The 12,036-nt window shown below is 42.3% G+C and overlaps 1 protein-coding gene across 4 annotated transcripts in view; it reads right to left on the bottom strand.

The window, feature by feature from the left end:
• Positions 1-12,036, bottom strand: part of THADA (THADA armadillo repeat containing) — a 183,847-nt gene that overhangs the window by 71,466 nt on the left and 100,345 nt on the right. For all 4 annotated transcript variants that reach the window (XM_068158835.1, XM_068158837.1, XM_068158834.1 and 1 more), the window contains exon 30: positions 2,518-2,633. In XM_068158835.1, coding sequence (XP_068014936.1) covers positions 2,518-2,633 — 116 coding nt within the window. The remainder of the gene's footprint in view (positions 1-2,517; positions 2,634-12,036) is intronic.

The following is a 12,036-nucleotide window of genomic DNA, read 5'->3' on the forward strand; positions in this document are numbered from 1 at the left end:
TTGTTCTTTTTAACAGTATCAATGGATTTAAGTAAATTAACATTCCCATCTTAAGACTTAAAAATTCTTATGCTGAGTCAAGCCAAAAGCTCCACCAAATCCACCATCATGTCTAGGGCAGAAAGCAGATGCACAGGCAACAGAAGAACATGAACAATGACACTTGCTAAAACCACTCTCTCAGCCTTCAAGGTTGTTGAAGAATTTCTTGAGCCATCTGTTATATCTACATACTTAGTGACCCCACGGCAATGATCAGGTGACCCGCCTGGTGGATGTGGGGAGGCCTGTGGATGTAGTCTACCTGGACTTCAGCAAGGCTTTTGACACTGTCCCCCACAGCAAACTCCTGGCCAAGCTGTCAGCCCATGGCTTGGACAGGAGCACACTGCGATGGGTTAGGAACTGTCTGGAGGGCCGAGCCCAGAGAGTGGTGGTGAATGGTGCCACATCCAGCTGGCGGCCAGTCAGTTTAGGAAGGATGTTGACTTGCTGGAGCATGTCCAGAGAAGGGCAACAAAGTTGGTGAGGGGCTTGGAACACAAGCCCTATGAGGAGAGGCTGAGGGAGCTGGGGTTGCTTAGCCTGGAGGAGACTCAGGGGTGACCCCTTAGTCTCTTCTTCTCCAAACTAAAGAGCCCCAGCTCCCTCAGTCTCTCCTCATAAGGAAGATATTCCACTCCCTTAATCATTTTTGTGGCTCTGTGCTGGACTCTTTCAAGCAGTTCCCTGAGGTCCTTCTTGAAGTGAGGGGCCCAGAACTGGACACAATATTCTAGATGCAGCCTCACTAGGACAGAATAGAGAGGGAGGAGAACCTCTCTCGACCTGCTAATCACATCCCTTCTAATACATCCCAGAATGACAGTGGCCTTCTTGGCCACAAGAGTACACTGCTGGCTCATGCTCAACCTTCCATCCACTAGGACCCCCACGTCCTTTTCCCCTTCACTGCTCTCCAACAGGTCAGTCCCCAAACTTTACTGATCCATGGGGTTGCTCTTTCCCAGGTGCAAGACTCTACACTTGCCCTTGCTGAATTTCATTCAATTTCTCCCTGCCCAACTCTCCAGCCTAAGTCTTGCTGCACAGCCCTCCTGATTCTCAGCCACTCCACCCAGAATTGTGTCATCAGCAAACTTGCTGACAGTGCACTCTGTTCCCTTATCCAGGTTCCCTCATTCCATGTGACTCATAGCATGTTTTCTTTCTGTGTCATCCCTCTGCTGTTGCTTTTCCAGGCTAAAAAAACTCATAATCTATTTAGGCATTCCCCATCTAGAAACTATTCTATACTTGTTTGTCGTCATGTCTTTTTATTGCTCCTCATTTTTACTGTATCTTCTCTGGCATTTACACAACATTCAAAAACACAACATGGATCAATACACAAACATAAGTGTGTTTTCTGCTTTGTTGTATTTGCTCCCTCCCCTCTTAGGCTCTACCAAGTATCAGGATGATTTTTTTCCAAGCAAAAAAAGATCTGCCTGGTCAATGACTCTTTCCCCAAGAGCCCAGATTGCTTTATTCATGTGCCTCATTTCACAATTATTTACATCAAGTTTCATCTGCTGTATCAGCACTCCCACCATCTCAGGAGACACTTCTGTAACTCTCCAAGATCTGCTACATCTTGATTACTCCAACTCAGCTGACACTGGCAGAAAAACTGAACCCACTGGTCACTCCCCTGCTACGAGTCACTTAGGATTTTGCTTCTGATGATCGGTTTAACCAGAGATCCACACTAGACTGCACCGTGACCATCCCCTCACTGTGCAAACTGTATTCACCTGCACAAGGACTTCTGCTCTCTGAATCCTCTGAAGATTTTGATGGGAATTTTTGAAAACATTTTTTAAAAATTAGAGTACATTTTAAAAAATTAAACCTCAGGTCTGTAGGCAATCTGAAGTATGGCAGTATTGACTGCAGTAAGTAGGTCACCTGAAGATACTTCTGGAGAAACCTATTTCCAAAAAACTACCTTGGATTTTTCCAATAGATTATCTTGGATTGTTTGAAGGCAGCTGAAAACTTTTGATAGTTTCAACAATTGCTATGACATTTTTCTACTAACTTTTTGTAAAGGTCAAAGAAAAAACAGTGACATAAGAACCTGGTATATGCAGCATGTTTTCCTTACCCCAGCTGCAACACTCATCCTCAAAAAGGTTGCTTCTGGAGGCAGTTTCTCTCACACTTTAATAAAAAAAAACCAAGACCAAAAAGCCCCTGGACTATGAAATTCAGCTGAGAATCAGCTAAGAGAAGACTGAAAGCCAGTAATGCACACAGGTGAAATATACTTAACATTTTTCATCCTTGCTTTTTAAAAAACAAACAACAACAACATTTCAATTAGAAGAATCAGCAAGCCAGTAAGGCATCTAAATGTCATGTATTTCCAGAGAAATGAAACTCTTCACCTTGCCAAAAAAAAAAATTAAATAGCTTCCTCAGCCCAGACTTGCATATGTATAGAAACATAGGTACCTTGGTGTTTGATCTTACCGTTTAGCCAACCACAGTTTGGTTCCTACACAGGTAATGATGTCACCCACTTTTTGCTGGAGGTCTGAATTTACAAGCTGGCTTGATCCAAAGTATGACTGCAGCAAGTGAAAAACCTATTAAAAAAAAATAATTTAATGAATTGAAGCTATAGTTTCTAGCCACTGCTTTTCCTCCAAATAACTGTAAGATGAAACAGCCACCTGCAAAATGAACAACTGTCACTCAAGGAATAAACGTGTATTCATTTGGCATAAGTGAACAGGAAGAATCCTTTAATGGCCTGTTCTTCAAAATCCATTGTTCACAGCAACTGAACAACAGAAGAGAAAAAATGCTGGAAGACATCAGTCTCTGTGAAGTGAGCTGAGGACAGCCACATGAACATGACTCCTACAGGCCCTTGCCAACTTAAGCACCCCTCAACTTTCAACTTCCTTGTGGTGCCATCTGCTCACCAGTACCAGAATGTTATCAGATCATTTCTGAGAATTCATACATGAGCATTTTATATGGAAACACAAGTATTAGCACTGCATACTTGGAATGTGACAATTTTATGACTAATGGCTCAAAATGAGGCCTTCACCTCTTTTGGGAAAAGAAAAAAACTTTATATTCAGACTTTTACATCTCAGATCTTGGTTTCCTGCATTCCAGCTGTCACTTGCTCCCAGGGTTATGCCTTTTTTTTTGTTGTTTGTTTGCTTGGTTTGGAAACACAAGCATGACCACATAGCATTAACTTGACACAATTTCATCTGGGTTATGTTTTGTGAAATTATTCAAATGGAAAAACAGCTGCAGTGGTTTCAAATAAGCATGGAAAGAGAGCACAAGAGATGTCAAGAGACTATCTAATCCATACATACACTGAGGCAGGGTCTAAATATTCTCAGATGAAACAAATGCCTGACTGTTCCTAATCCTGAAATCAGATTCCATATTTGTGTACAATCTCTTCTAGTGTTTCCTCCTCAGAATCCAAGATCTTGAGGTAAGGTGTTGCTCTCCCTTTCCGTCATGGCAAACAACTGTTCTCTGGACACCCTTCAGTCAGTCTAGATTTTTTCCTAGTGAGGTACTTATTAAACACAGAGATCCCACTGGGGCGCCTTTGACAGGAACAATGAATAAACTCTCATCTCTCTGTGCTAGCAGGTGCTCTACAGGCAAGAAAGACCCTGGGAAGACAGATGTTCTCTTGTCTTTCTGGGTTTTTAAAATCTTTTGAAGTCCTCCCTACTGAACATCACTTGGCTGATGGCAGATGATCTTTCTAAGCTGGTCTCTCCAAAAGCTTTTTGAATTTTGATTTTCTACAAAGTGTTCTGGAAAAGAGCAAACTTGCAAACATTCGAGAGTGTCACCAAATATCTCTACCTTGAATCTTCTTCTTTACCCTACTCTTGCCTGCATAAGTGTCTAGTTATTAAAACAGTTTACATAAATATCTATTCAAATTAATGCTTTTCAAGAAAAACAATGCACAAAATTGCCACTGCTGTTAGTTTCTCTGTATGTTTTGTGGCTTGCTCTTAATACCTGCTAAGTAATGGACACCATAAAAGGAAAGGGATGAAAAAGGCAAATATATGCAGAAGCTCATCTTACTGACTTTTGAATACTCTATTAATTGAAAACCATTTGATGCCTTAACCTGTCTGACTTTTTTTTTTCCCTGTACTTGTGTTCATTTCCAGGAATGAGAAGGAATTTACCTCTGTGCAGTAATATAAAATCCGTTCCATGATTATGAAGTGGCTATAATATTTTTTTTCTAAAAGCTTAATTTAGTCTCTTCAGCTCTGAAAACAACTCAAAGTGCCTCCCTCATTAATACACAGGAAGCCTAAGTAGTTTGCTAGTTGAAGCAAAGCAGTTTATATCGTGTTCTGACTTTTGACAAGTAAAATCATGATTTTTCTCATTATTTCAGTGAATAGAATAAACCAGGTTGGAAGAGAACTTCAAGATCATCGTGTCCAACCCATCAACCAATCCAACCCACCTAAACAAATAACCCATGGCACCAAGCACCCCATCAAGTCTCCTCCTGAACACCTCCAATGATGGTGACTCCACCACCTCCCCGGGCAGCCCATTCCAATGGGCAATCACTCTCTCCGAACATCCACTCTGAACCTCCCCTGGCACACCTTGAGACTGTGTCCTCTTGTTCTGGTGCTGGTTGCCTGAGAGAAGAGACCAACATCCACCTGGCTACAACCCCCCTTCAGGTAGCTGTAAGAGAGCAATAAGGTCACCCCTGAGTCTCCTCTTCTCCAGGCTAAGCAACCCCAGCTCCCTCAGCCTCTCCTCATAGGGCTTGTGTTCCAAGCCCCTCACCAACTTCGTTGCCCTTCTCTGGACACGCTCCAGCAAATCAACATCCTTCCTAAACTGAGGGGCCCAGAACTGGACACAGTACTCAAGGTGCGGCCTAACCAGTGCAGCGTACAGGGGCATAATGACCTCCCTGCTCCTGCTGGCCATAAAGCCCTCTATCATTTAATCAGGTCTCCTCACAAAATGTTAAGCCCTAGAAACCTATCCCCACAAATATATCTATATATATTTTTTTTTTCAGCATAAACTTTTACAATGCCCAAACTAAATTTGAGACTGTAATTAACATCAGCATTTTTAAATCAAAGCTTTATTTTATGTAAGCTAAAACTGGAGACAACCAAATACATCCTTTGTAAAAGTTAATTTCAGTAGTTTGTGACTTCCATCAAGTGTGACACATCCTTCTTTGGTTTATAGTAATATTGCTGTAGTTTCCATGACTACAAGCCAGGCAACATTTGCATGGGGTGGCAGTAAGTTCCATGAGACCATTTGATATTGATAATAAAATAGACAGGCTTCCCAGTACATGGCTGTCCTCCAGTTCAAAATACTACCCAGATTAAAAGCCTCTGCTAAATTCCTCATAAATATTAATGAGGTCATGGGGTTATTATTGTATGTGGGGTTGTTTTTTTTACTACACTGAGGCAATATATTAGTGATTCTTTTTTAAAGGGAGTTTTACAAAAGATTTGTGCCATCTATAGGGAAGGTTTAGAAAGATTTAACAGAATGACAAGAGTTGTCTCTAAATTCGACATGAGCTAAACACCCAAAAAGCAGCCCCAAAGTGTATTTCAGATGTTAGGAATCTTCTTAGCAGGACTCCAGACACAACACTCAAAAGGTATTGATTGTAGTTCTGTGGAACCACGGCGTGAGATCAAACACATCTAAGTGCCAGGATCTGCACGTTGGCCACAGCAACCCCATGCAGTGTGCCACAGGCTGGGGTCAGAGTGGCTGCAGAGCAGCCAGGCAGAAAGGGACCTGGGGAGACTGGTCGATAGTAAGCTGAACATAAGCCAGCAGTGTGCCCAGCCATGTGGCCAAGAAGGCCAATGGCATCCTGGCCTGCATCAGGAATAGTGTGGCCAGCAAGAGCAGGGAAGTCATTCTGCCCTGGACTCAGCACTGGTTAGGCCACACCTTGAGTCCTGTGTCCAGTTCAGGGCCCCTCAGTTTAGAAAAAATGTTGAGTTGCTGGAAGGTGTCCAGAGAAGGGCAACAAAACTGGGGAGGGGACTGGAACACAAGCTGTTTGAGGAGAGGCTGAGGGAGCTGGGGTTGCTTAGCCTGGAGAAGAGGAAGCTCAGGGGAGACCTTATTGCTGTCTACAACTACCTGAAGGGAGGTTGTAGCCAGGTGGGGGTTGGTCTCTTCTCCCAGGCAACCAGCACCAGAACAAGAGGACACAGTCTCAAGCTGTGCCAGGGGAGGTTTAGACTGGATGTTAGGAAGTTCTTCACAGAGAGAGTGATTGCCCATTGGAATGTGTTGCCCAGGGAGGTAGTGGAGTCACCATCACTGGAGGTGTTTAAGAGGAGACTGGATGAGGCACTTGGTGCCATGGTTTAATTGATTAGATGGTCTTGGGTGATAGGTTGGACTTGATGATCTCAAAGGTTTTTTCCAACCTGGTTAATTCTGTATTCTGTATTAAAAATGGTGAATTGCTGGATACATCAAATCCATTTTTTTTCCCTGAGCAGGCCATTCTGGAGTCAAGCTAATACACCAGCAAGACTGTACAGACTGCCTGTCAACCTGGGCAAGAGGTCTTAAGGCAGAGTAAGCCATGGGAGTCCTCATGGGGAAGAGTGGCCAGTGACTGACTATTCTGAGACCCTTTTGATCTGTGAACCAAAATGTTCTAACCTGCTGCAGGTAAAACCATCATCATGGGAGGACTTTGGTGTAGAATAACACAGCGCCAAGCCAGCTCAGGTGTAACACTGTATCCAAATTCACAAAACTCAAAGACCTGATCTGTCAAAGAATGGAAGCCATGTTCTGCTCTCTGGTCATTCCCAGCTTCCAGTAGCTTCCCTCCCTTCCTTGGCACTGTTGAAGCCTCATCCCTGTTCAGAAGAAGAAGAACAAGGAAGCCTAAAGAATAGGGGAGAAAGTAGAGAAGGGCTGGGAAGGGAAGAGGCAGGAAAGGAAACAAAGGGCTTGGTTCCTGGCTGCTTGATCAGCACATATATCCTTCTATCATTTTGTCCTGTTCTCATTCTTCCCGCACCAAAGAGCATCCTTTCAAATGCAATACTGAGAGGTTTCTGTGTCTCCCCATCATGACACAAGAATGTTTTTTTCTTTGCACCCAAGAAGACCTTAAGACATAGTATCTGCTATTTTCTAAATGCTCATTTGGGATGATCAGGTGAAAAAATGCACATTACTTTTAAAAAAAAACAACAACAAACAACTTAAGTAACAAGACATGTGTTAAATAACCAGACTTCAGTCAAAAATAGATGTTCATGAGAAGCAGGAAGAGACATTTTTGTCCCCTGCATCATCTTCAATATGTAATGAAGCTGATCATTATCTTTATCAGCTTTCATATCAGCTCAAGATGCTGTATTCAAGTGAAATACACTACCAGAAAAATTCAGCAATGCTTCATTAAAACTTAAATAAAGCACAACATTTTTTTGATGCCAAGAGCTCTCCTGCGTATGTACAGAGACACTGCAAATATAACACAAACTTTTAACAGCCTGGAGGTTGTTCTATCCTGACACACTTTCGAACAAATTAATCTCTTGAAGATTAGAATTATGGTTATAGGAGGAACTAAGGTTTCTCAAGTTTACAATAAACTTTTAACTTAAGACATGAAATCACCATGAATTGGATACCTGGTGTGCACATGTTTGCCTTTAAAGAAAACACTGCTTTCCACATGTTGCCGCACAAAGAGCCTTTTATAAACAATCAGATTTTCCAAAACCATGTTGAAGGTTATAGAATTGCACACTCCTCAGTGAAGCAGCAGACTTAAACTTTTCTCCCCTTAAGCTGACCTGAAGCAACAAAAACTTCTGCATGCATGCCCTCAGCTACATTTGGATGAAATTAAGTATACAGTACAAATATTCACATTCCTCAGTGCAAGGCTGAAATAAAGCTCCAGTGTTCATTCCAGTGCTTCTTAAAATGACAACAACGACAAAAACCTCAAACCAAAACAAAAAACCTGACATCACCCTAGACTGTACCTTCTCAGTATAGATCATTTAAGTCCCTAAAAAAGAAAGAAAGAAAAAAATACACAGATGTTTCACCAGCTGAAAGAAAACACCGTGTAATTACTAAGCTTGGGCAAAAATGCCACTCACCAAGCTATGGAGCATAAACCAATAAAGCAAGCTGCAAAATGGCAGCAGTAAGGAGATTGCTGCACTGAGAACTGTGGGTTTTCAGAATTGTTCCATCAAAAGCTTTTACCTGCATACTAACAGGCTAATGAAAAAACCTGAAGCAGGATTTTTCTTTTCTTCTCTCATTTAAAGGCAGATAAGATTTCCTTCTCCTTGTATGATAAATACAACTGCCAAGTTACCTCTGTATCCTGAAAGTGAGGCCAAATTTTTCAATCTTTTACTACAACCATGTAGATAAAAACTGGCAAGCTATTGAGACAGGTGAAGGCATTTTTACTATGATAATAAACAGTTCAAAGTTACAGTAATTATCTCTAGGTAAGAACAAACCCTTAAAATCCCTTTTTTCCTTAAGATGGAAAAGTGCCAGTGTGACCATTACAATGGGACTAAAATCCTCAACAACCATCTCCTCAGTTTTCTAAGAAGCTATCTATATAAAAATAGATAGTTTATAACTATCTGGTAAACTTCTAATATCATCCTGGTCTGTAAAAACTTGTATTTGCAGAAAATCATAGAATCAATAAGGTTGGAAAAGACCTCAAAGATCATCAAGTCCAACCTGTCACCCAACACCTCACGACTACTAAACCTATCACCAAGTGCCACAGCCAATCCCCTCTTGAACACCTCCAGGGACGGTGACTCCACCACCTCCCTGGGCAGCACATTCCAACGGCTATCAACTCTCTCTGTGAAGAACTTTCTCTTCAATAAATATTATATTTTGACAACAGCAGCTATAGTGTGAACATAGTCCCTGTTTATGCTCCTCTCATAAAGAAAAGCAGCTACACAAGTTGTAGGGTAACAGTTTAAAATCGGTTCAGAACCACAGCACAGAAATGTGTTGCACCAGACAGTGCTGGTGGCATGCATGTGCCCTGTGTTCTCTCAGCATATGATTCAGCCTCTGCCACACTGAGGTTTAGCAATTGTGTGCACAGACCAACTCTATTACAACACTAAAGATTTCCTTCATCTGAGGTAATTAATTACGAGAAAAACAGAGAAAATATGGTGTTTGGGAGGGTGAAATAAATATTCTGAATTCATATCCACATTCAAATAATAATATATCGGAAAGGAAGTTCAAGTATTTATTAACTCTCTTGTCATCTCCATCCAAATGTGTTAGAAAAGTGATCATTTATTACACAGTTTCATAATCCTGGAATTTATATGTTTCAGATTATTATAGGCATTACTCTTTGCTCCTATCGCCTCTTTTCTTTGAAGTCTTTAACTCCTTCATGGTTATTTCGCAACTAATATATCAGAATATTATTTCTGAGAAGCATAAATGACATTATTGTTATATATGATTACTGTATATGAATAGTGCTTCCTCAGATTTTTGTATAAAATAACAAACTCAGTTTGAAGTCAAAATATTGACAACATTAATAGATGAGGGGCGAGCAACTGATGTCATTTACGTGGACCTGAGCAAAGCCTTCGACGCTGTCCCGCACCACAGCCTGGTCTCCAAACTGGTGACACATGGGTTTGATGGGTGGACCACTAGATGGATAAGGAACTGGCTTGATGGCCGCACCCAAAGAGTGGCTGTCAATGGCTCCATGTCCCAGTGGAGGCCAGTGACAAGCGGAGACCCTCAGGGATCAGTCCTGGGACCAGGCTTGGTCATCATCTTTGTGGGTGCCATGGACAGTGGCATTGAGTGCACCCTCAGCAAGTTTGCTGATGACACCAAGCTGTGTGGTGCAGCAAACACACTGGAGGGAAGGGAGGCCATCCAGAGGGACCTTGACAGGCTGGAGAGGTGGGCACAGGCCAACCTCTTGAGGTTCAACAGGATCAAGTGCAGGGTTCTGCATCTGGGTTGAGGCAATCCCAGGCACAAATACAGGCTGGGTAGTGACTGGCTGGAAAGCAGCCCTGAGGAGAGAGACTTGGGGGTGCTGGTGGACAAAAAGCTCAACATGAGCTCTCAATGTGCACTTGCAGCCCACAAAGCCAATCAGATCCTGGGCTGCATCAGGGGAAGTGTGGCCAGCAGGTAAAGGGAGGTGATCCTCCCCATCTACTCAGCTCTGGTGAGACCCCACCTGGAGTACTGTGTCCAGTTCTGGAGCCCCTATTACAGGAGGGATATGGACGTGCTGTAGCATGTCCAGAGAAGGGCCATGAGGATGATCAGAGGGCTGGAGCACCTCTCCTATGAGGGCAGACTGAAGGAGTTGGGGCTGTTCAGTCTGCAGAAGAGAAGGCTCCGAGGTGACCTAATTGTGGCCTTCCAGTATCTGAAGAGGGCCTTCAAGAAGGCTGGGGAAGGACTTCTCAGGGTATCAGGTAATGATAGGACTAGGGGGAATGGAATGAAGCTGGAGGTGGGGAGATTCAGGCTGGATGTGAGGAGGAAGTTCTTCACCATGAGAGTGGTGAAGCCCTGGAATGGGTTGTCCAGGGAGGTGGTTGAGACCCCGTCCCTGGAGGTGTTTAAGACCAGGCTGGATGAGGCTCTGGCCAGCCTGATCTAGTGTGAGGTGTCCCTGCCCACGGCAAGGGGGTTGGAACTAGGTGATCCTTGTGGTCCCTTCCAACCCTGACTGATACTATACTATACTATGATACTACACTGTATTTCCCTTTGCAAGTATTTTCCTGGAAACGCTCTATATTTTTTCCCCTCATTTAAAGTAACAACTGGTTCACAATTCAAACCTTCCATAATTTCAGCTTTGTTTTCTCAGCACATTTCATTATCTAATTACATAATTTTGGTTTATTAGTAATGAGAAAGTAAGGGTTTAAACTCCTTCTCCCAAATATATCCATCAAAATTCATAATGCCAGGTTTGTAAAAGAACCAAGTTGTTTTAATTAAAATGCAGACAAGGATGTTTGGAAGAAATTGTAGAATAACACACGAAAGTCTAGAGTTATGAATAAAAACATAACTCCAGTTAACTGCACAGAACTGAGCAAGAATAACACAGCTGATTAATAATCTGCAAATTATGAACATGTCATGACTAATGAAAGGTACAAAATGCTGACAAATAGCAAAGTGGCTTTCCTCTCAGGCTGTTATTAAACTTGAAGATAAACTCCTGCTTTTGCCTAAACCAAGCCAAGGAATATGAAATGTCACAATGTCCTGCGATACCATTTGCAATGCCATTTTTAGGAGGTTTTTCTTCAGGTATTTTGTCCTACTTTGGTCAGGGTGAAATTGAATTCAAGCTTAAAATTTGTGCGTGCAACTCAAGCTCTATACGGGGAGAAAACAAAACAGTGTGAAGTTTGCTTCCAGCTATCATACTGATTGGTGTCATTTACTTCAACAGCAGATGAATTTTCTCTTAAAAGCACATGGTTTGCCAGTCTGCAAAGAAACCTAATACCAGGGCTGATTTCATAATTATGAGGACTATTTTTAACACTAGGATTTAAAATACTTTTAAAGCTATCATTCATCTTATAATTAAAGATCTAAGTGCTGGCCAGTGAACCCCAACCATAAGACCTACAGACAGATTGGCTGATAAGAAAACAGAAACTCCCAATAAGGAGACAGTGCTAAGAGAAGGCCAAGCTGACTGACCAGTAAGGGTCTCGCATACACAATCCTTAACCAGCCAGCTTGACCAGAGATTGAAGAGGCTACTGTGGAGCTGGTGGCATTAGCACTCTCTGCAAGCACACCTATTATCTTCACAGCAGATCTGGAAATCTAGAGAAATGAGCACACCAGACTCTGTTGGAAGCAGTTAAAACTGGGCTCAGTGTGTATTTCTGATCA

This window comes from Melanerpes formicivorus, unplaced genomic scaffold (assembly GCF_026170545.1).
Source record: "Melanerpes formicivorus ecotype bairdi unplaced genomic scaffold, bMelFor1.0.p_v2 SCAF_43, whole genome shotgun sequence".
Lineage (NCBI taxonomy): Eukaryota > Metazoa > Chordata > Aves > Piciformes > Picidae > Melanerpes > Melanerpes formicivorus.